The sequence below is a fragment of the Prionailurus bengalensis genome, chromosome E4 (assembly GCF_016509475.1).
Source record: "Prionailurus bengalensis isolate Pbe53 chromosome E4, Fcat_Pben_1.1_paternal_pri, whole genome shotgun sequence".
Lineage (NCBI taxonomy): Eukaryota > Metazoa > Chordata > Mammalia > Carnivora > Felidae > Prionailurus > Prionailurus bengalensis.
The window spans coordinates 18,267,415-18,290,809 of record NC_057360.1 but is presented as its reverse complement, the minus strand read 5'-3'; the positions used below and the strand labels follow the sequence as shown (position 1 = coordinate 18,290,809).

Sequence of the window (23,395 nt, the reverse complement as noted above, 5' to 3'; positions counted from 1 at the left end):
TCTCCTCCATGCACCCACTGCAAGTTCTGGCTCCTGTCTTAGGACAGGACATTCCCGGTCTCTCCTTTGCCTATGAGCAGGCCCAGACCAAGTTCCAGTCTTTCTATGCCCAGCAGTTAGCATAGGGACTGGCTTCAGCCATCCCTCTGTAAGAGCTTGTTTTATGAGCATCCCTAAGACTATCAGCACACTCTACAAGGAGCTCTTCAACAGCCAAATGACAAGGTGAGAGCACTTGATGAGGCTCATCTCTGATACTTAGAATCTTTTTAGAAGCCCAACTGGGCATCTGAAAATGGAGGCATTAAGCCAAGGTCTCTCCCAGCTAGAGAGAGAAAATGAATATCGTGTAATAGACTAGAAAAATAATATGATTGTTAAATAGAGATAATAATTATGCGATTGGCTCCCTTTTCTTCCAAGCTCCCGTTTTTAAGCACCTTATATACCTGGCGTGGTGCCACAAGGCGCTTTTCATAAATCATTTCTAATCCCTACAAGAACTCTTGTGTTTACAAATGAGGACACTCAGGCTCAGAGAGATTAAGTCAACTGCCTAAGGTCACAGCAAGTTCCTTAATTCCTTTCCGCAAGTTCCCCAAAACTATCCAATGTCCGGGACCTTGGCAATGAAGAGGTGCAGTTAACTCCAACCTCTGACTCGGGTTAGCACCCACTTCTAACGTGGACACAACTCCAAACCACACTTCCTTGATGTACTTGGCTTCTCCAGGGCCACTGCTGAGTGCGTGGTTGGGCTCCTCTCTGACATAAGAATTCCAAATACCTACTGGGGAGGAGTAAACACAACTCCGAGTGTGACACAAATCGCTGGGTGTGTGACGCGAGTCTCCCCGACATGCATGTTGGGAGGCCTCCACGCTGTGGCCCACCTAGCTGAGAAAACGAAGCAAATTACAGCCTTTTCTGCCAACAGACTCACGGCATGCCAGTACTGATGTCTGCTCTATCGTAACGTTTGTACCAGAGGGAGAATTGAGAGATTAAATTGTTTACGTGTGTTACATAAACTGATATAAAACTCCAGTCTGCACATGCCCACAGGAGGACTTACTGTTCAGCCAGTCCGACCGAAGTTGCACAGGGTCACCCTTGCGGGAAGAGGATTCTTAAACACGTCACATTTGTTGACTCACAGATGGAGCCCAGGAAAGCCTGGGTGCTGATGGCCATCAGAGCTGCTCTGTAGGATCGTTAAGTGCTAAGTCACATCACGCACTGAGCACGCATCAAGGTACTGAGGACGGGTCCCAAGATCCAGCAGGCTGGGAACGCCACTTTGAAAACCGATTCGCCTGCTTGCCCTCATCCCTGTCTCTCCCTGTCTTTTCTCCCAGGCTTTCGGCAAAGGTGGAGTGCACGGAAACATGCTCCAGAGACATGGAGCTCAGTTGCTGGGGTTGCACACCCAGGGGGGAAGTTCCAAGTGGAAGAGGGGCTATCTACCTTCTAAATGGGAAAGCTCGAAGTCCATAGAAATAATCGATTCCAGGTTTCCCATTTCTGCAATTCGAGCAGATGCCACACTTTCACCTCTGCTCGGTTGCGGGGTCTGGGGCTAGCCACCATGCGCCTCTCTGGGGCTTGGGTCTCTCACTCATGGGGCAGGAGTCGTGCTCACCACAAGGACCGAGGAAGACAACTGCCGGTACAATACCTAGTGCAACGCTTCACACAAAGATGGATCAAAGAGACAAGAGCCACTGTGGTCATTTAAAAGACGATGGCAGGGCTTGACAGTGGAGAGCCCGCACAGGCCAGGGGTGGAGTTCTGGCCCTTTCCAGAGAATCCACATTCCCCCAGACTCCCAGCACTGTCACAGGGGATGCTTTTCCTGCCTTCTCTCCTTTTTTACACCTTCCCCGGTATTCATTTATACCAGTATGCAAAGGATAAGTAAGGAACTAATTTTAGGTATAACGATTCTCTTCAAAAAAAAAAAAAAAAAAAACATGTATCAGGTGTCTATTGTGGCAGGCCAAGGGACAGAGATACAAAAAACAGTCCTGCCCCCAGGGAGTGGCAGTGAAATGGGGCAAATGGGAGAACACACAGATAAGGACAACTCCGTAAGACAGTAAGCCATCAGTGGGGCAGGCACCAGGTACAAGAGGAAGCAGAGAAGGCATTAGAAACACCACAAAAGTCGGCTAAGCCCCTTACACAGCCCCTTACACAGTGAATAACCTGCCACCCCCCCACCTCCAGCTGCCTGAACATACCACACTTCCCCCCAACACCACTGTGCAGGCAGCAAGTCTCGGCCCCCCGCCCCTCACACCACGGAGGATTGGTTGACCTGGACAGGTAGCCACTGCCACCTCAGCTCTGTCAGCTCATCTTCATCACCTTTGTCAACCTCTTCAAGGCTCTGGAAGCATGCCTGATCTGACCGTGACAGGCCCCTCGCCAAGGAGTAAGCACGTATGACGAGCCAGGGGCTTACCTGACAGCCCCGTGAGCTCTCCCAGGGGGAGGACGACTATGGAGGGCGGCCCTGAGCAGTGGTCCGCAGGTTTACAGACCCAAACCGGGGCTCCTCTCACTTCGCATCCTTCGCCCTGCACGTCCGACATGCCCCAGAGACCCCAGAGACATGCCCTCGCCCGCGGCAAGCGCCTCTCTCACCTGTCGTGCACAACCCCACTGATTGGAGGAAGCCAGTGGATGGTGAGGGAGGTGTGGGTCTGCCTGATGACCATGGGTGGGATGGGAATGGGGGTGGGCTTCCGGCTTTGACTCCACTGCTGATACACAAGGTCCAAATAGCAATGCATCCGGGCCACCTGGTTAGGGGTGAAGCTGTCGGTGCAGTCATCATCTGTGGAGACAAAAAAAAAAAAAGGAACAGGAGAGATGAAGGCTTTAACCGCCAAGGCCCACCGAGGCAGGGGTGAATTCTGCCTTGCTCACACCCTGAGTCACTTAACACAAAGCCTCACACGTACTGGGTTCCCCAGGGACTTGTCAGGCGAATAAATGTATGCTGTTCCAGAGAGTATGTAAGCCACAGTGGGAAAGAGAAGGCAGAGAAGAGCACTGCTGATCCCTAAAGCAGGGCCAGTACCTTGCTATGAGGCCGAGCCAGGGGGAGACTCACGCCCTGGGGTACAAGATTGCTCGGAGCTGACGGTTACTTATTCAGGAAACCACAAGATGGCAGTGTTTCAGCATATGGCCTTTTTACTCATGAACATCTCCAGAGTTGCAGACACCTGCTTCATGCCCAGTGACTGCCAAGGTTAGGGAGGATTCGGTGGAGACGCTCAAGGAAAGAGAGAGCCAAAATGTCAAGGATGCAGCAGGACTGGGAACGGTGGTCCTTACCTTCTTTTTGGGGCCTGCAACATCTCCCTGTTAACATAATTTTCATAGGGCTGGAAAAGGAGTTATTTTAGTTTCAGAGCTTTTTTTAAAAAACTATTTACTTATTTTGGGGGAGAGTGCCAGCGGGGGGGGGGGGGCAGAGAGTGGGGGCCAGAGGCTCCGAAGAGGGCTCTGCGCCGACAGCCTGACGGCAGCCAGCCCTATGTGGGGCTTGAACTCACGAACCACAAAATTATGACCTGAGCCGAAGTCGGTCACCCAGCTGACTGAGCCACCCAGGCGCCCCTCAGAGCTTTTTTTAATGAAAGCACACCAGCTGAACACTGCCCCCTGTTCCTTAGATGGTTTTCCCGGCCCACTTCAAAGGCGGTGCCTAAACAGCTCTGCCCTCTGCACCCCGTTGTCTGGTCTCCCGTGGCAAGGGCCACTGTGTTCTCGTTGGGGGGAGGCAGGGCTGCTGGTCCTTATGAATTCAGTGCGCCTGAATTATATGCCAAAATGAGACAATAGGTGACCAGGTCACCACTCTTTTCTTCCCTTCTTTCCTTCAGAGGCATGACCAAGGCCTTGTGGTTTATCTTTTTTTTTGGAGGGGGGGAGAGGATAGCCTTAGAATTTATTACCAAACAAGACCCTTCACGTTACAGAAAAATCATCCCTTCCTTCTCCCTAGAATAAGTCATCAAATCAAATCAGTCCTTACTTTTAGGGATAAATTTGAGTCCGTCACCAAGAGATTATGATAAGTACTACTTTTTGCCAGAAATGAGCAAGAGAAACTGGACAAGTAAGAGACATAATCCAGGATAACAAGACCAGATAATAGGGTTGTTCCCAGGGCCAGGAAAGTAGTGCCATTTTTTAAATAAGACAGCACCTGTTTGTTTTTTTTTTTTCCTTTGGTAGGCAAGCTAAGAATCAGCCCTTGGCTCATGTTGGAAGAAGCAAATCTGATACCTTAAAAAAGAACAAAATAAAAAGGAATCCTGAGCTTGAGCTTAAAATTAACCAGGTCCATCTTCTTGACTAATTTCAAAAACAGCACAGAGGCACCTTGACCCAGAAACCTCTTTCCCCATCACTGTTGGGAGTCTCCTTCAAAGAGAATGCCTAAGAACGTGGGCAAGAACAGGAACAACCAAGTTCTAGAGGTCAAAGCAATCTCAAGAGAGCTTTGGGTTTTGTCTCCTTTTTAAACCATCCAAGAGAGAGGTGTGTTTTTCTTTTGACCTCTAGTGGAGGAGAATCCAGCCCCTTAGACCCCTTCTCATCTCCATATTTGTTTAAGTTCTTCAAAGACACACATGAAAAAGAATATGCCATGGTAAATACACTTCAGCCCTCTGGCATGAGTAACTGCTTCACAGGCCTCTCCACCTCCCACACCTCCATACCCCACCCTGGCCCCAAAAGGCCCCCACGTAATCTTCATAGCAGATACACATACTGAAACTGTCGTGATACCTGTATAGCTCATGTAGTTGCTGAACGGAGCCCCCGGGAAGTGGGTGAAGCCACAGGTATCATTGGTAGGCTCTGGGTCCTGGCACAGCTTACTCTTGGGAGTAGGGGCGGTGTCGGCACAGAGGTCTCCTGTATCCATGGATGGCACTGTCTCCCTACAGGGGTCATCACAGGATTCCCTCTCACTGACCCCTTTGAAGACATGGTAGAGTCCCAGGACATGCCCCACCTCGTGGATCATAATGTTGGTATGGCCAGGCATGCCATAATAGGCTGGGTTGAGGACAACGCCACCTGCAATGGAAGATTTGGAAAACATCTCTAAGCATGTAACGAATAGCAGCCTCTGATCCTTAATTATGTCTGCTGGTAAACATCCAGTGTTCAATTTCAGCCTCTAAGGGAATACTGTATAACTTTTAGTGGCATTCAGTCACCTGCTTTTCCCTTTGGTCACAAACACCATCTGAACTAATTAATAAATGCATCTTTAGCCCCCAACATAGATGAGGGCTGTTCTAGAAGCCAGGGAGAGCAATAAAGATGAAACGACATGATAGAGGGCCAGGATTCTTAGCGCTGGCTGCACATTAACAGCACCTAGTGAAGTTAAAAACACAGATGTCCTAGAGACCTGAATGTGAGACCTGAAATTATAAAAATCCTAGAAGATAGCACAGACAGTAGTATCTCTGATATTGGCCATTGCAACATTTTTCTAGGTATGTGTCCTGAGGCAAGGGGAAATAAAAGCAAAAATAAACTACTGGGACCTCATCAAAATAAAAAGCCTCTGCACAGCAAAGGAAACAATCAACAAAACGAAATGGCAACCTACTGAATGGAAGAAGATATTCGCAAATGACATATCTGATAAAGGGTTAGTATATAAATTATATAAAGAACTTACACAATTCTATACCCAAAAAACAAAGAATCCAATTTAAAAATGGGCAAAAGAAATGTACAGACATCTCTCCAAAGAAGACATACAGATGGTCAACAGACACATGAAAAGATGTTCAACATCATTCATTATCAGGGAAATGCAAATCAAAACTACAATGAGATTTCACCTCACACTTGTCAGAATGGCTAAAATAAAAAACACAAGAAACAGTAAGTGTTGATGAGAATGTAGAGAAAAAGAAACCCTTTCACACCACTGATGGGAATCCAAACTGGTGCAGTCACTTTGGAAAACAGTATGAAGTTTCCTCCAAAAGTTAAAAACAGAACCACCCTATGATCCAGGAATTGCACTCCTGGGAATTTATCCCCCAAATACAAAAATATTAATTCAAAGGGATACATGTACCCTTATGCTTACTGAGGCATTATTTACCACAGACAAATTATGGAAGCAGCCCAAATATTCGTTGACTGATGAATGGGTAAAGAAGAGATGGTACGTGATATACAACACTATTCAGCCATAAAAATCTTGCCATTTGCAATGATGTGAATGGAGCTAGAGAGTATAATCCTAAGTAAACTAACTCAGAAGAGGATAAATACCATATGATTTCACTCATAGGTAGAACTGAAGACACAAAACAAATGAGCAAAGGAGAAAAGAGAGAGAGAAACCAAGAAACGGATTATTAACTATAGAGAACAAACTGATGGTTACCAGACGGGAGGTTGGGGGGGGGGGGAGGATAGGTGAAATAAATGACAGGAATTGAGCATACTGGTGGTACTGATGAACACCAGGTGATGTATGGAAGCGTTGAATCCCTACATTGGACATCTGAAACTAACATAACAGTGCATGATAACTCCACTGGAATTAAAAGAAAGTGAAACAAAACTGTCAAATCCATTATAGTCTTGAGGAGGGCACCTGTTGGGATTAGCACGGGGTGTTGTATGGAAACCAATTTGACAATAAATTTCATAAAAAAAAGATGCATTACACTCTTGGTAGAAATGTAAATTGATACAACAATTTTTATGGTAAAGAGAATGGAGGTTCCCCAATGTATACTTTTTAATTACATTGTTAATTCATTTCAAAAAAATCAATGTATATGTGGCAGCAAAACAACAAACAAACAAACAAAAACACAGATGTCCAAATGCTAGCCCCGATGAAATGAATCCAAGTATTCGAGGATGGGGATCTATGCCTTAGTATTGTTTGAGACTTCCCAGATTGAGAGCCACTGGTATGGATGAAAGCACATGGGGTTTAGAGTCAGGGAATTCTGGGTCTGAATCCTGGCCCTCCACATACTAGCTCTGAGGACTTGAACAGCTATCTGAGCTTCTAGGACCTCAGCTGTGCCGTCTGTAAAGTGGAGATGATGACACCTACTTCCTGCTTTTTGTAGGTTTGGGTCTTCTAAAGCATTTGGCATGCTGGAGGAGTTTAGTAAATGACAGTTATGTGTGCTGCTTCTGAATTCATGACCCATACTCACAAGGAGCCAATGACCACTGAGACGAAAGACAAGTCCAACCAAACTACCATTCACTTCAGAATGTCAGAGGCACTACGGGAATATGTCCCACCCTCACCTCCCCCAAATCTCCCTGAGAACACCAGGGAGGTGTTTCAAAGAACAGTTGACTGCATTCATCCGGGCTTGGATGAAAGTAGTGGGCTCGCTGTAACCTTCCAAAAGTAAAGGCTAAAGACCTCTCAGTGTCCCAGCTTCTATGTGTCTAGCTTCCCGATCCCAGCTTTCCAATCTCAGATTCCCAATCCCTGCTTTCCTCCTCTCCCCACGGTTGGAGCCACTTGACCTTCAAACATTGTCGGGATCGGGCCTCATCCTCATCTGTAGGACCTGAAACAGGGCCATGTCAACGGCTCTGGACCAACCCTCTGGTTGCTTCCAGGCTGCCCCTGACCCTCTGATTCAGATCTGACCCCAACTGCCAAGCCGTGCATCATCTCTCTTACCTGAGCCCTCCCTGTATCAACAGTCCACTGAGTACGGCAGTCCCTCCAAAAGAACGGCTCTGCTTTTCTTCTGGAAGATCCTTTCCAGGGACTGTCTCATTTCTGAATTCTATGTGCTGCCCTAAAGACAACTACATAAATGGTTTCATGGGCAGAACGGAATCACCGGGTATCTGGTGCCACACCCGGTGGCTCAACCTGCCCTTTTAGTGACTACCTTCCAGCAAATGACAGTTTCTAGGTCCAAGTTCTAGCTTCTCCCAGTCTACTCAGACATGCTGACATTAACCAAGGCATGCCCAGACACGTCCTGAAATACACTATCTGCTCTCACATCTACATCAGAGCCAGACCTCACCTCCCTTGTTCATCATTTCTATCACTTCCAGTAGAAGTTTTTATTCTCTCATATTAACCTTTTTTCCCTTTATAAAATTATTTTCTGTATATTTCTTTCATTTGTGCATAATTATGTCAACACAAAGTTATTTGAAAACAGATCTATTCCAGTAACATCCTGGGTGCTCAGTATTTGCATAAAGCCAGCAAAATGCAGCATTTCCACGTTTCAAGATGCTGACCCCTTCATGTTTACAGCAATGGCACTAGTAATCATCATCAAAGTTCATATTTTGGCTCTCAACTCTTCTTTGTTTTTTTAAGGTTATTTATTTATTTTGGGAGAGAGAGAGGGCATGAGTGGGGTAGGGGCAGAGAGAGAGAATCCCAAGCAGGCTCCATGCTGTCAGCACAGAGACTCATGCAGGGCTCAATCCCACGAACTGTGAAATCATGACCTGAGCCAAGATCAGGAGTCAGACATTTAACCGACTGAGCCACCCGGGGGGCCCCTCTCAGCTCTTTTTCATCCACGTCAGCGAAGGTGCTCTAAGAGCACCATGCTGTTTGTATCATCACTCTCTTCTGCCTTCCTCCACCCCAACCCTTCCCCCCCCACACACACACTTAACCTGTTTCCCTCCTCCTCCTTTCCCTTCCCCCACCTCTAAGCAAGATTTGGATTCAAAAAACCAATCTGGGAGTGCCTGGGTGGCTCAGTTGGTTAAGGGTCTGACTTCGGCTCAGGTCATGATCTCACGGTTCATGGGTTCGAGCCCCACGTCGGGCTCTGTGCAGACAGCTCAGAGCCTGGAGCCTGCTTCAGAGTCTGTGTCTCCCTCTTTCTCTGCCCCTCCCCTGCTCACGCTCTGTCTTTCTCTCTCTCAAAAATAAACAAACATAAAGAAAAAAACCAATCTCAGGGGGCGCCTGGGTGGCCCAGTCAGTTGAGTGTCCAACTTCACTCAGGTCATGATCTCATGGTCCATGAGTTCGAGCCCCACGTTGGGCTCTGTGCTGACAGTTCAGAGCCTGGAGCCTGCTTCAGATTCTGTGTCTCCTTCTCTCTCTGCCCCTCTGTCATATCTGATGGTTAGGTGTGCTTGAGAAAAATGAAGCATGCCACACCCACCTCCTGCAGATTGACTGGCCTAAGAACTATAGCTTCTGAAAAGCCTTGCAGCAATTTTGTTGAACCCTTTGCTTCCCAAACTTGTTTGAACACAGAACCTGTTTGGGGTAGAATACCTTTCGACGTAAGGAATACTGGATTCCTTAGAGTACAATTCATACAAAGTACCAAAGACAAAGAAAAGTCTCAAGTAACAGTTACTTTCTACCCATACATATGGTCAGTCCATCTCAAGTCCTCTTGGGATCTCCTCCAGTGGTAGAAGAAAGGGGTTATAACTGAATAGAAATAAGATTACAGGAAGAAGGGCTGGCAAAAATAGGAAGGAGGGGTGGCTGGGAGTGTGCTTCTGGGAGCACTGGATGAGGATGAGAGTGGTCATTATACTGGTGGGTGTCTCATCATCCTCCAGAAGTTTCTGCCTCAACCCCAAATGAGATATTTCCCAATATAGGAATATTCTCCTTTCAATAAACCAGCTTATTTGTAAGACGAGGAAGAAGCATAAAAATGCAAGTTCTTACCACGCTCAGCAAACCTCCTCCACACCAACGACAGTGGTGAGGGTTTTCTGCCATAGCACTCTTAGTGCACATTAAGGACAGTGTAGACCTAACCAGGCAACACTTAAATTTTAATTAAAAACATAAATCTTTTATATTCTATTTTTTTTTTACTGTTCTATTTTTTTACTCCAGAAAGATGAGACTTTCGCCCCCAAATCATTGTATGGAACGCACAGTAATAAGTTCAGTTGCTATGTGTGTGTCAGGTAGAATGTTATATATTCTAATTTAGAAGTAAGTGCTGTGTGCACCAATACATGTTGAGGGAAAAGCCCAGGATCCTCTTAGAGTAATTCTGCTCGCTAGAGCCTGAGGTTAGGAAATCACGCCGGACCAGAACTTAAGAAATTTGGAAGGTGGCCCTGACCCTGAGTAGTGTATGACCTTGGCTCTGCTCCTTCATCTTTCCCAAGGTTAGCTGCAAAATGAGGGGGCTAGCCATGTTTCTCACCTAGAGTCCCTCTCATCTCGTGCCTCTAAGAGCTAACAGTCAGGACTGTGTCGGCAATCATAAATACCACGTGAAGAAAAACTTGGGTTATCACGACTGTCACCCCCTTGGCCTCGTAACCTGTGTTCCAAGACTCCCCCCCTCTCGGGAGCCTGAGGAGCAGGAGAAAGCTGGGCACGAGCAACCACAGACATTCTACTCAGATCTGCTAGACCTTCAAGGGATCCAGGTTCACCACCTGCTCATCCTCACGCCCTCTCCTTCCCGTCCCATGTGCAGGGGGTCCCACACGCTTCTTCTAGTCAACCTTTATCCCAACTAAAACACACTTGTGAAATTATTAAGGGAGTAGGTTTTAATCATACCATCATACACCCATCTGGGGAGGAGGGGAGAGACTTTATTTCATGGTTTAGTTTATAAAAGTTCTTTCATGTGTTGATAAAAATCACACACACACACACACACACACACACACACACACACACACACACATTCATACCAAAGCCTGAGTGAGACATAAAGACTGGCTGCCCAAAATCTAAAAAGAAGAATGGGAGAACTTCTTTTCATTAAGAAGGAATGAGACCTGATTAATAATAAATAAAAACAGAGTACCTCAAATGACAAGCCCTTCCTGCCCTCTATTAGCTGGGTCTGACAGAGGAGAGTCTGAGGAGCCGTGAATTCCCACCTGCTGGGGGAAACATGTAATCCTTTTCCAGGAGCAACTTAATAGGAATAATAAAAAGATACTACCAAGTGCTACTTTCCAGTTCCTATTCTATGTTAATATTCACACAAAGCAGCAGCATCTTCTGATGCGCCTATCTGTGCCCCACACTTTCCTGCCTTTCCATTACTGGCATGGGTCAGACTCTGAGTGGGTACCGGGGGTCCGCACAGCACTTCCCAGAAGCCTCTCACACAAGATGGCCTTTGGACTGACGTGGGCTCCTTCTTTGGCCGTGGACACTCACTGGAAATGTATCGATCCTTATCTTTGGGAATACTCCTTAAAAGCTCTCCAGGCTATTTCCTGATCTGTTTCATGGTAATATGAGAGTTCTTAACTCAAAGGGTTGTTACGGAGATTAAAACAGTGATGTGGATAAATAAGCATTTAGCTGATTTTCTGAAACAAAGTAACCCCAACTGTATTTTAGATCATTGGTCAATATTACTGTAATTATATAAGGCAGCCTGGCCACACAGGCTTACGTGCCCCCACTTTTTGTTGGCTTCCTCCTAACCATCTTCATTCATCAAGAAACTGGGATGGCGTCTGACCACAAACAGAGCAGGCTTTCCAGAGTGAAAACTGCCATCGCCAGGCAAGGCAGACAAGCATCTCTCCACGCGAGGAGCTCTGATCTGCCCCTAGGCTGCTCACACTTTTTCCATGTTGTTCGGGTCCTGACATCCATGGGCACCCAGGAGACAGATGAGATTTGGACAGAGTTGTGAATAAGCAAGTGCCCATTCAATTCACACACAACACACTGACATTCAAAAATTTTTTGCAATAGCCTAAAATTAGTCCAGTAGTGATTGTGTATGGAAAGGAAGTCTTGCAGATTGGACTGTTCCTTTTAATTACTCGTAGACCTTGCTGGGAGGTCAGATTTACCCAAGACACCTTTTTTCTGCATTTCCAATAATCTATTCCTTCCTACTTCCCTAGTTATACAGAATATAATTATCATTTCTTATACTCAAAACCACTGCTCAGTTTTGTTTCTCCTCAAATGAGGGATAAAATATGGTGATAGAATAGGGGGATGGGATTTCCTTCCCTACAACTGAATCCCTTTGTGTTCTCAGCTTTTTTAAAAATTGTTTTTAATGTTTATTTATTTTTGAGACAGAAAGAAAGAGAGTGTGCACACGCAAATGGCGGGGGGGGGGGGGGGCAGCGGGGAGCCGAGAGAGAGGGAGACACAGAATCCGAAGCAGGCTCCAGGCTCTGAGCTGTCAGCACAGAGCCTCACGCGGGGCTCGAACTCACGAACTGTGAGATCATGACCTGAGTCAAAGTCCAACGTTTAACTGACTGAGCCACCCAGGCATCCCTGTGTTCTCAGCTTTTATTTGCTACATGGAAACAGGAAGTAGAAGAAAGACATGACAATATATATTTTCAACAATATCTTGGTTCTTCAAACTTTACTCTGAGACACTATCAGACTCTAACTTCATTCACCTCCCCAACACTTGTTTTGAAAGGCTGCTTAGGAGATGACGACAAAACCCAGGAGTGCCCACTCACGGGAAACTTTGAAGCGACAGTGTGAATGGAGGGCAACATTTTGGAAGTACTCACAGTTTACCCCAGTGGCTCCTGGTCCCTTAGTCCACAGCCAATTCAAGAGGTCAGGCTCTTCTACATTCAGCCATTACCTCCCTAGGAGGTAGAAGATGGAGTGAAAAGCAAAAAAAAAAAAAAAAAAAAAAAAAAAAAAAAAAGAAGGAAGCCCTTTTCTGTCTGTGAGATTTTCAAAGTGCATGCCATTTGGGCCCTGAGGAGATTCAGGGTTTAGCCAACATGGTAAGTGAACGAGGGTACTGATCCTTGCCTCACATTACCAATGCCATCACCACCATCTTAGCCCGGAACAATTTTTTTTTTAACTAGCGGAGGACAAAAGAGATAAAAGGGAAATAATGGGACTGTACAGATGGTGGAGGGTCCAGATAAAGTGGACTGTATTCTATATTTCAAGACCCCAGTAAAAGGATTCAAAATAGGTGCATGGATCTGACAGCAGGGGGATCTTGCCTTATTCCAGTAACGGATTCCTGAGCAAGTGCCCTAGTTCTAGAGAAAACTGGCTAAGAGGGAAGAGGGACAGAGAACCTCCGCAGAGACCCCCTGAAGGTGGGGCCTTGTGATGGAAACAACAGTCATCTCATGTGACCAGCATCACCTGATAATTATTAAGGACAAAATGCATTCTTTCCCCTATGACCTTGGCATTTGTAAGCCATCTCTAAAGACAGACACAGCCTCAGGCAAAAAAAAAAAAAAAGTTCAATTGACTAAGAGTAAATGTCTACTACCCAGCTAAGTAGGGGCTCAAAATAGAAATTAAGTTCAATTATAGAAGAATAAATAAAAGTTACATTTCTTGCATACATGAATGTATATACTGAGACTTGAAGTCAATCCATGCCAGCACCACTAACTTGTGCATAGAACATAACATGAAAGGGGCTCCCTGGATGTAGCAACTGGTGGCCATATGTGGCACAGCTGTTGCTTAATGGACTGACAGGGAAGCACAAATACATTCTTAGAAGACCTTTCAGCCTTGATTATAAGGGACAAGCTAAAACAATAAGACAGGGCTGTTGTGTGGTCCAGGGGATGGTGCAGGGGAAGAAAAAAAGAGCAGTTGTTGACTAAAAGATGAAATCTCAGCAGTAGAGAGCCCAAGTCCCAAGGTGATGCTGCATTTCCAAGTTCCAACTGGCTTTTCTCGGCTTTGGCACAAGACCGCCAGAGTGGCACATGGTAAAGAGAAGGATTCCCAAAGCTACTTCTATTAAAGAAGAAGAAGAAGAAGAAAAAGAAGAAGAGGAGGAGGAGGAAGAAAACAACTCAGGCAGTTTGAGTAAAGGACATGAGTTGAAACGACTTGAAAACAGTTCTGTAAAATTTTTAGGGCTGAATGGTTATATGGCCATAAAACAAGCAGGTTGAGGGCTAGTCTGCAGGTGCTTCCATAATTACTTCCAGTTACTGGCTGAACCACAGTCCTCCAAACACACTCTCCACAACAAGGGACAAAGTTACCAAAGTATGCCTCGGGGTGGAGGAAAAAGCACTTCAGGGCTGGGCAAGGGAAGAAGCCACGGAGGCAGATGGACAGACAAAGGGAGAGAAAGAAAGGGAGGTTAAAAAAAAAAAGAGGTCATGGAAGCTAGAAAAAGAAGCAAGCTTTTAACAAAACCAGCCCAGAATCCATCCATCTCCAAATCTTGTATTGGCTTCTTAGTTTTACAGCCTGTGGTCTCCTTAGAAGGAAGTCCTTGTTCTGGGCAAGACTGAACCAAGACAGGGGCACCTGGGTGGCACAGTCAGTTAAGCGTCCAACTCTTGATTCTGGCTCCGGTCGTGATCTCACAGTTTGTGAGTTTGAGCCCAACATCAGGCTCTGTGCTCATCAGCACAGATTGGGATTCTCTCTCTCTCCCTCCCTCTCTGCTCCTCCCCCTCTTGCTCTCTATCTCTCTCTCAAAATAAATAAAAATAAACTTAAAAAAAAGACTGAACCAAGACAAGAATGTGCAGAGGGTGAAGATTGTGCAGTCTGATGTCACTTTCTGTCCTCTTTTATAGTCTCTCAGCCCACTCCTATTTTCAAGTGTCAAGCACTCAGGGGTCTTTAGCCAACCCCACACCATGGGAGAAACGTAATCTGATTCATAATAGCTGGAAGAGGTCATTACCCAGGCACTGGAGACAGTCTGTTAATCCTGTCCTTGCTTATGGATATGGTAGTGTTACACACACACACACACACACACACACACACTCATACCAGAATTTTAGGCACCACAAAGTATGAATGGGGAAGATATTTTTAAAATTCATTTATTAATTTAGCATTTATTGAGCATCTGTTCTATGTCAGGCACTGTTCTGGACACAAAGGGTCCAATAATGACTAGGACATGTTTTAAAAGAGGAGACCTTTCAAGTAGTCACAAAAAAGGTGATTGTTTACTCCACCTACTTATAAATGCATGAACCTACCTTTGGAGCGCCTCAATTTCAGGGCATGAAATTCATATCCTAGGTCAATTTTATCTAAAGCCTTCAATATTCAAGAATGCTCCAAATGTTCAAAACCCCAAGGCACCCAGAATAACCCCATTTGCTGAATTTCATCTTCTGACAATTATCTATAATAGCAGCCAGTGGATAATTCCTAGGGACGGTCCTCATCTTGTTCCCGTCATGTAGCCCCGTCTCGTGAATGAGGTTTGCCCTGGGGACTCCTAAGTTCTGGTTGGGGGAGAGATATCGCACCTCTGAGCAAGTTTCTGCTGCTTTCACCTTCCCCTGCCCCCCATGGTGCTGTTACTTTGCCTTTCCCCAGATAGCTGCCACATCTGCATGACCTTGGTTTTTGCTATTGTTTAGTTTTGTCACATTTTTTTAATGGTAATATATTTTTAAGAGAGAGAGAGAGAGACAGACAGACAGACAGAGTGCAAGAGGGGGATGGGACAGAGAAAGAGAGGGGGACACAGAATCTGAAGCAGGCTCCAGGCTCCGAGCTGTCAGCACAGAGCCGAATGCGGGGCTCAAACTCACCGTGAGATCATGACCTGAACCGAAGTCAGATGCTTAACAGACTGAGCCACCCAGGCGCCCCTGCATCACCTTGTGCCAGCTCTGGCTCTCTCCTCCAGTCCACTGGGCCCCAGAGGAGCCAATACCTTTCCTGGGCACCAAAAATCTCCAGGTTGAAGGTGAGGTGGTAGACTGAGGCCACAAGTAGAAAGGGTAATCACCGACACGTGGTATTCGGAGCATCTACTACTCTTGCTGCTGCTACTAATGGAGCTAACAGTTATTGAGGCCCTACTATGTGCCAGGTTCTCTTCCATGTGCTTATCATCCCCATTTTATACTTAGGAAAGGAAGGCTCAGAGAAGTGACTTGGTCAAGATTCCATTTGTTCTTATCGAAGGGAGGCCATAGCCCACTCTATTATTCAAAGACTTTTTTCTACATGACCTGAAGACCCGATAGGTTTAAACCCTCATCAGGAGCCAGGTTCAAGTTCCCTCCCACTCAGTTCTGGGGTCCCCTGGACACTGGGGCATGTTGCTAGTGATCTGATCAGGATTTCAGAGTGTTCTTTGGCCGTACGGGCACCACCTAGAACAATTAGAAAGATGACTGGCCCAGAAAACTCTGAAGTGTCTAACTTCTGTGCCAGAGAACGACAGATTCTCCTCTCTAACCTGGCCAAAATGACTTGTACTGACTTCATTTCTCTGCAGCAGCTGCATCTGTGGCCCACACGGGACTTTCTCAAAGCTCTATCTTTAGGTAGCTGGTATAGCCCTGAATCCAGCTCCTCCTCTTGCTTCTGTGAAAGTCCCTTCATAGTCAGATTGCAGAGACCCCAAACTCAACATATCCAAACCAAACCAGCTCCCCATGTGCTCCTTCTCTTCCTGTATTTTCTACCTTGGCACCACTATGAACTCAGTCAATCAAACAGAGTTCCTTTTTTTCCCATCTATTTATGTTAACAAGTTTCTCAGCACTCAGAGCTATCAAAGAAAACAAAAGGCAATGTATAACTGGTGCTGAATCTTGTTGCCCTGTAGCAATAACTACTATTCATCCACAGAGACAAGAACTAATTTGAGGAAGAAAAGCCACATTTTTCTCGTTAAAATAGGCATTTCTCTTTTTGTTTGCTAGTTATTAATCAACATTTTAAAACAGTGTTTTGATCAATTTTGGACAAGTAATCATTTCAAAAGATGACTCACTGAGAAGACATCTTTTGACACTTTATAACTTATGATCAGTATCAATGTTAATATCCTGTTTGTGTTACTGCACTACAGTTTTGCTGATGTTACTGCTGGAGGACAATGGGTAAAGGGTACGTAGAATCTTTTGGTACCGTATTTTAGAACATATGTGGACATGCAATTATATCAAAATAAAAAGTTTAATTGAAACATTATCACAAAAGAGTTGTTTTATTTATCTAAAATATGTTTTTGGGGGCTCCTGGGTGGCTCCGTCGGTTAAGCGTCTGACTTCAGCTCAGGTCATGATCTCATGTTCCGTGAGTTCAAGCCCCGTGTCGAGCTCTGTGCTGACAGCTCAGAGCTTCGAGCCTGCTCAGATTCTGTGTCTCTGTCCCACCCCCCATCCTTGCACTGTCTCTCTCGCTGTTAAAAATAAATAAACATAATAAAAATAAATAAAATAAAATATGTTTTTGGCAGAGAAACAGATGACTCACTAAAGACTTTTAAAAACATGTATATGCTACGTTAGTGTGAAGTTCTACAGGAGAAATGGAACGGAAACACAAATTCAAAGAGAAAAAAAGTACAATGAATAACTTGCCAGTGTTAAAAAAAAAAGTGCATGGCCATGAATTTGTGAATGATGGTGATTATCAAATCATTATGTGACCAAAGATTCATTTAGGAGAGTACATTTAAATTTTATTTTATAACGTCAATAATTTAAAATGATATGGCAGGAATTATTTTCTTTGCCGCTATTCAAGCTTCTAATTATATTTTTAGATGTTGCTTTTAGAGAGCAGAAGTAAGTTTGGAAGGCACTGCTCTAGCCATCCCAAGTACATTCCACTCCTCAGCACGTCCAGGTTTTGAACGGCCTGAACCTTGGTATCCCTCAGCTCCTTTAGCCTGGAATTCGGTCTCATGGTCTGCCAAGCCAACTATGGCTCCTCTTTCAACTGTCCTCTCAAACCTCCACCCCTCCAGGAGTTCTTCCCTGATGCTCTGAGCACAGTTAGGCACTTTCTCTCCCTGTTCCTACCTGACCTCACGTTAGGTGCCATCCCACCATAGCGGAAGTGTGTTATTTGTATGTCTGCCTCGCAGTTACGCAGCGCAAACCTTCAGGGTGAACTCATTTTATTGTTGTAACTCTAAGTATTGCCACAGACCGATTCGACAGCTTTTCTTTGAATAAATGATTACAAGAATGGTATGGCCAGCTTACAAAAAGGCTGGTTTACCGTAAATTTAAGTCTCCTGCCTTTGAAGATACACTTTCGGTTCAAGTGCTGTGTACTAAGGCTAAAGATGTCCAAACTACCGAACGTTAGAGCTCAAGGGGATCTCATTCATTTATTTATTTATTAAAGAATTCTACCCTGCGTTACCACAGTCTTAAAAGCACAAAATTTTGCTAGAAGTCAGAAAGGCTGTGGATGGAAAAGCACAAGCATGCAGTACATCGGTCTTTGTGCATACCGACTTAAGGCGTTGGTAGTCAGAAACTAGATTCAGTCTTCACAACTCTCAGGCTAGTGTACTTATCTGCCGACCCTCAAAATGCAGGGTTCTTGAATGTTGACACAAACAGACAATCTTAATCTTGAGTCTTGGAAAGACCGTATTTAGAAAATCCTAATGTCTTCCTCTATCACGTTATGCTACACCTGCTCTACCCCTGAGTCATGTCAATATGGTTCCTTTGTTCAGTCACAGTTATGACCGAACCAGAAATAAATAAGAACGCGAGCAACTTCTATTGAGCCAGACCTTTCAGCTGTTCAGTCTAGTCTTCTACTTTTGAAAAGCACATTCAGGAACATGTTTTAGGAGAACAGTTATTCCTCAGGGGGTTAAGAATAAAATATAAATATGTCTAGCTTCTTTTGCAATTCGTTATGAGCCAGTGACTCATGAGACAATTTCATCTCTTCTTGAAACCACTTAAATTTCATACCTTCACTCACTTATTCATTCATCCCTTCATTCAGTGAGCCTTCGCAGAGCTCAGAGAGGTCACAGAACTTACTCGGATTTCACCAGTTGTTACGATCACTTGTGTGTGTGCCTTGTGGTTCTTTGCAATTTTATCACACGTATACCTTGAACTACCGCCGCATTCAGGACACTGAACCGTTCCATCACCATTAAGAATCTCTCCTGCTATCCTTCATGTCACACCCATCCTACGTCCCTCTCCCCACACCCCCATCCCAGCCCCTGGCAACCACTAACTTGTTATTTCTATAATTTCCTCATTTTGAGGCCACTACATAGAATTTTGAGAGTGCCACCTAAATCATACAGCATGTAACTTGTGAGATTTTTTTTCATTCAGCATAAGATCCTTGAGATGCATCTAAGTTGTTGTATGTATTCACGCTTTTTTCCTTTTTTAAACGTTTTTATTTTTTGAGAGAGAGAGAGACAGAGTGTGAGTGGGGGAGGGGCAGAGAGAGAGGGAGACCCAGGATCCAAAGCAGGCTCCAGGCCCAAGCTTCCAGCACAGAGCCCGACACGGGGCTTGAACCCACAAACCGTGAGATCATGACCTGAGCGAAAGTCAGCCGCTTAACTGACTGAGTCACCCAGGTGCCTCCCCACTCTGTTCCTTTTTAGTGCTGGGTAGTATTCCATTGTGTGGACGTACCACACTTCGCTCAGGCAGTTAGCATGGAAGGACGTCTTCTCCAGTTCTTAGGCTCTTACAAATAAAGGTGCCATGAAGACTGATGTAGAGGTTTTTGAGTGGACGTATGTTTTGATTTATCAGGGATCAATGTCCAAGAGTCCATCTGCTGGATCATGGTTTAGTTTTATAGGTTTAGTTTTATAAGAAATTGCCAAAGTACTCTCCAGAGTGGCCGTGCCATTTTACTTTCCCACCAGCAATGTATGAGAGGTCTGGTTTCTCTGCATCCCCACCAGCATTTAGTATTATCACTGTTCTTTATTTTAGCTCTTCTAAAAAGTGTGTTATGATACCTCACTACGGTTTTAATTTGCATTTCCCTAATGGCTAATAATTCTGAACATCTTTCCATGTGCTTATTTTCTTGGTAAAATGTCTGTTCATGTCTTTGCCCATTTTCTTTTTTTTTCATGTTTATTTATTTATTTATTTTATGAGAGAGAGAGAGAGAGAGAGAGAGAGAGAGAGAGAGGGAGAGGGAGAGGGAGAGGGAGAGGGAGAGGGAGAGGGAGAGGGAGGAGCAGAGAGACAGGAAGAGAGAGAACTCCAAGCAGGCCCCCACCCCCACCCCACTGTCAGCACAGAGCCTGACATGGGGCTCAGTCCCACAAACCATGAGATCATGACCTGAGCTGAAATCAAGAGTTGGACACTTAACTGACTGAGCCACCCAGGTGCCCTGAATGTCTCTGCCCATTTTCTAACTGGAATATCTTACTAGTGAATTTTGAAATTCTTTATATATCCTAGATACAGATCTTTTAGGAGATGTGTGGTCTTCAAATATTGCCTCCAAGTCTGCCATTTCTTTGTTCATCTTAACAAAGTGTTTCTCAGAGAAAATGTTTTAAGTCCAATTTATCAGTTTTTATTATTATGGACCATGCTTTGAGTGGATATATAAGCACTCTTCATCTAGCCCTGCCCTGAAGATTTTCTCTTATGTTTTCTTTTAAAAGCTCTATAGGTTTGTTTTTTATATTTAAATCTCTGATCTATGTTGAGTTAATTTTTTACAAGGTGTGAGATTCATATTGAAATTCAATTTTTTTTTGGCCCATGAATGCCCAATTGCTGTAACGTCATTTGCTGAAAATACCTATTGGCTATTGATGTCTGTAGCATATATAAAAATATTGCCTCTTTCATTTCTCATAGTGGCAATATATTCTTTCTCTCTCGTGTTTTATTTTTTGATCAGTTTTTCTTGGCCCCTCCCCTAAAAAACTTAACTTTTTTCTAAGTAATGTTTACTTTCTTTTTATTTCTTCTCTTTTTCATTATTCTTTTTATTACTTCCTCTGTCTTCATTTTTTATTTAATATGTTATTCTTTATTCATTTCTTGAGATGGATAGCTTCGATTTTTCCTTTTCTAATATATAAAGCTACAGATTTCACTCTACTTACAGCTTCTTGTATATACCACAAGTTTTGATACACCCTATTGTCATAATCATTTAAAAATATGTTCCTATTTCCCTTACAATTTATTATTTGAACCATGAGGTAATTAGAAGTTTATTACATAGTTTCCAAATATTTGGAGACTTTCTAGTTTTTTGTTGTTGTTGTTGTTGTTTTTTTTTTGTTATTGACTTCTAGCTTCTTTCCAGTGATATGAGATAGCAAAGACTTCCTGATGGCAATTCTCTGTAATTTACTTTTTGGCCCTTGGTAAATTTTCCATGACACATGAGAACCGTATATTCTTCACTGTTTAAATACACTTTCCTAATTTTGTTAACTAAGTCATTTATTAACCATTTTTCAAATATTCTAGACCTCTACTAGATATTTATTTACTTACTATTTTCTGAGAAAATTGTTTTTAAAACACCAACTATGATTTTGGATCTGTCTATTTTCTTTTTCTTTTTGTCAAATTTTGCTTTACATATTTTTGGGCATGTTATTGTATGTACAAATTTATCAGTTATATTTTCTAATTGAATTTACTTTTTCATCATTATAAAGTATTCCTACTTATCTCTGGTAATATGTACTACCTTAAAGTTTACTTTATCTGGTATAAGAAAGCTATACTGACTTTCTTTGGACTAGTATCTTCATTATATATATATTCTCATACTTTCAGTCTTTTTGTGTTCTCATGTTTAAGAAATGTCTCTTACAAGCACCACATGGTTGGGTTTTGTTTTCAATCTGACAATTTTTTTACTTTAAAGTGGTATGTTTACAGGGGCCTGGGCGGCTCAGTCGGTTGAGCATACTACTCTTGATTTCTGCTCAGGTTGTGATCTCATGGTCGTGAGATCGAGTCCCACGTCGGCTCCACACTGAGCATGGAGGCTGCTTAAGAGACTCCCTCTCCCTCTGTCCCTCTCCCACTCGTGCTTCCTCTCTCTCCCTCTCTCTCTCGCTCAATAAATTTTTAAAAAATTAAAACATATGGGTATCTCAAAACATTTCATGGGACAGACATCTTATTTAAAAAAATGATATGTTTTTTCCATTTGCATTCAACATTACTAATACATTAGGTCTTAATCAATATCTTACTTTTTGTTTCTATTTGTTCTGTTATTTATTCCTATTTTCTCTCCTTTGTTGCCTTTTCTGGGTCAATTCATGTCTTGCTGGTTTAACTTATAAAAGACTATTTGTCTTTTAATGGTCACCCTAAAGGCAACAACATGCATTTTTTACTTATTACTGTCTAAAATTACTAAAATCAGCATTTTTCTAGATACAGGCAAGGAAAGCACCTTAAGTTCTTTAACTTCATTTATTTTCTGTCTTTTGTGTGGTTGTTGTTATCTTTTGATTCTACCCATATTTTAAACCAAAAACACATTTTTATTATTACTTTTAATATTTGTATCCTTTCTAATATCATTCCTTCCATTTTATATGTCTCTACTTCCCATCTGGGGTCATTTTATTTCTGCTTGCATAGTTTTCTCTAGTATTATTTTACTGCTGATATTAAATCATCTCAGTTTTTATCTGTCTGAATATATTTTAAATTTTTCTTCATTTTAAAAGATATTTTTGCTGAATACAGTATTCTAAGTTGACAGTTATTTTCTTTTAGCATCTAAGAAATTATATCTGCTCTCTGATGACCCCCATAGTATCTGTTGAAAAGTCAGCATATGAATCTCATTGTTTCTCCTTTTAAAGTAATGTACCTTTTTTCTCTAGCTACTTCTGAGGGGTTTTTTTTCTCTGTTTTTGGTTGGTAAGTACTTTTGCTATAATGGATCTAGTTGTTATTTTCTTTCTATTTCATCCTTCTTGGGGTTTGTAAAACATTTTGAATCTGTGGTTTGATAACTTCTGTCACTTTACAAAAGTCTCAGCCATTATCTCCTTGGTATTTTTTTGACCCGATAGCTTTCTTTTTCTTCCAGATCTCCAATTTACATTAGAAAATTTCCATCAGGTCTCACATGTCTCAAGTTATTTTCTATATTTTTCCAACACTTTTTCCCCCTGAGCTTCAGTATGAATGTTTTCTACAATTTTCTAGTTCTTTTATTCTCTCCCTTACTCACAAACCTATTAATTTCCTAATTTCAATCTATATCTTTTGTTCTAAAATTTCCATTTAATTCATTATTATTCATTCCAGTTCTCTGAATATACTCTCCATTTTAAATACATTTTTAACATATTAATATAATTATCTTAAAGCCAATATCCAATAACTCCAGTATTTAGGTAATCTGTGAGTCTGTATTTATTAACGATTGCTTATTTACCATCATTTGGTCCTGTCTCTTGGCATAACTGATAATTTTTTATTGATTGCTGGATACTGTGCATAACAACTTGTAAAAGCTCTTCATGATGCTGTCTTCCTCTAGAGTATATTCAATTTTCTTTTGCTAGGCATTTAAATATAAGCAAATGACTTTCTTTCACGCAGAGATTTAAGAGTGTTCCAGGCTGGATTTTAAGCTTTGTATTATATGGGCTCTTTCTGTCTCTCAGGGCCCCTCCTCTTTGA

At 43.1% G+C, this 23,395-nt stretch overlaps 1 protein-coding gene across 3 annotated transcripts in view; it reads right to left on the bottom strand.

The window, feature by feature from the left end:
• Positions 1 to 23,395, bottom strand: part of PAPPA2 (pappalysin 2) — a 273,265-nt gene that overhangs the window by 144,920 nt on the left and 104,950 nt on the right. For all 3 annotated transcript variants that reach the window (XM_043569391.1, XM_043569393.1, XM_043569392.1), the window contains 2 exons: positions 4,814 to 5,107; positions 2,651 to 2,843 (listed from right to left, as the gene is read on the bottom strand). In XM_043569391.1, coding sequence (XP_043425326.1) covers positions 2,651 to 2,843; positions 4,814 to 5,107 — 487 coding nt within the window. The remainder of the gene's footprint in view (positions 1 to 2,650; positions 2,844 to 4,813; positions 5,108 to 23,395) is intronic.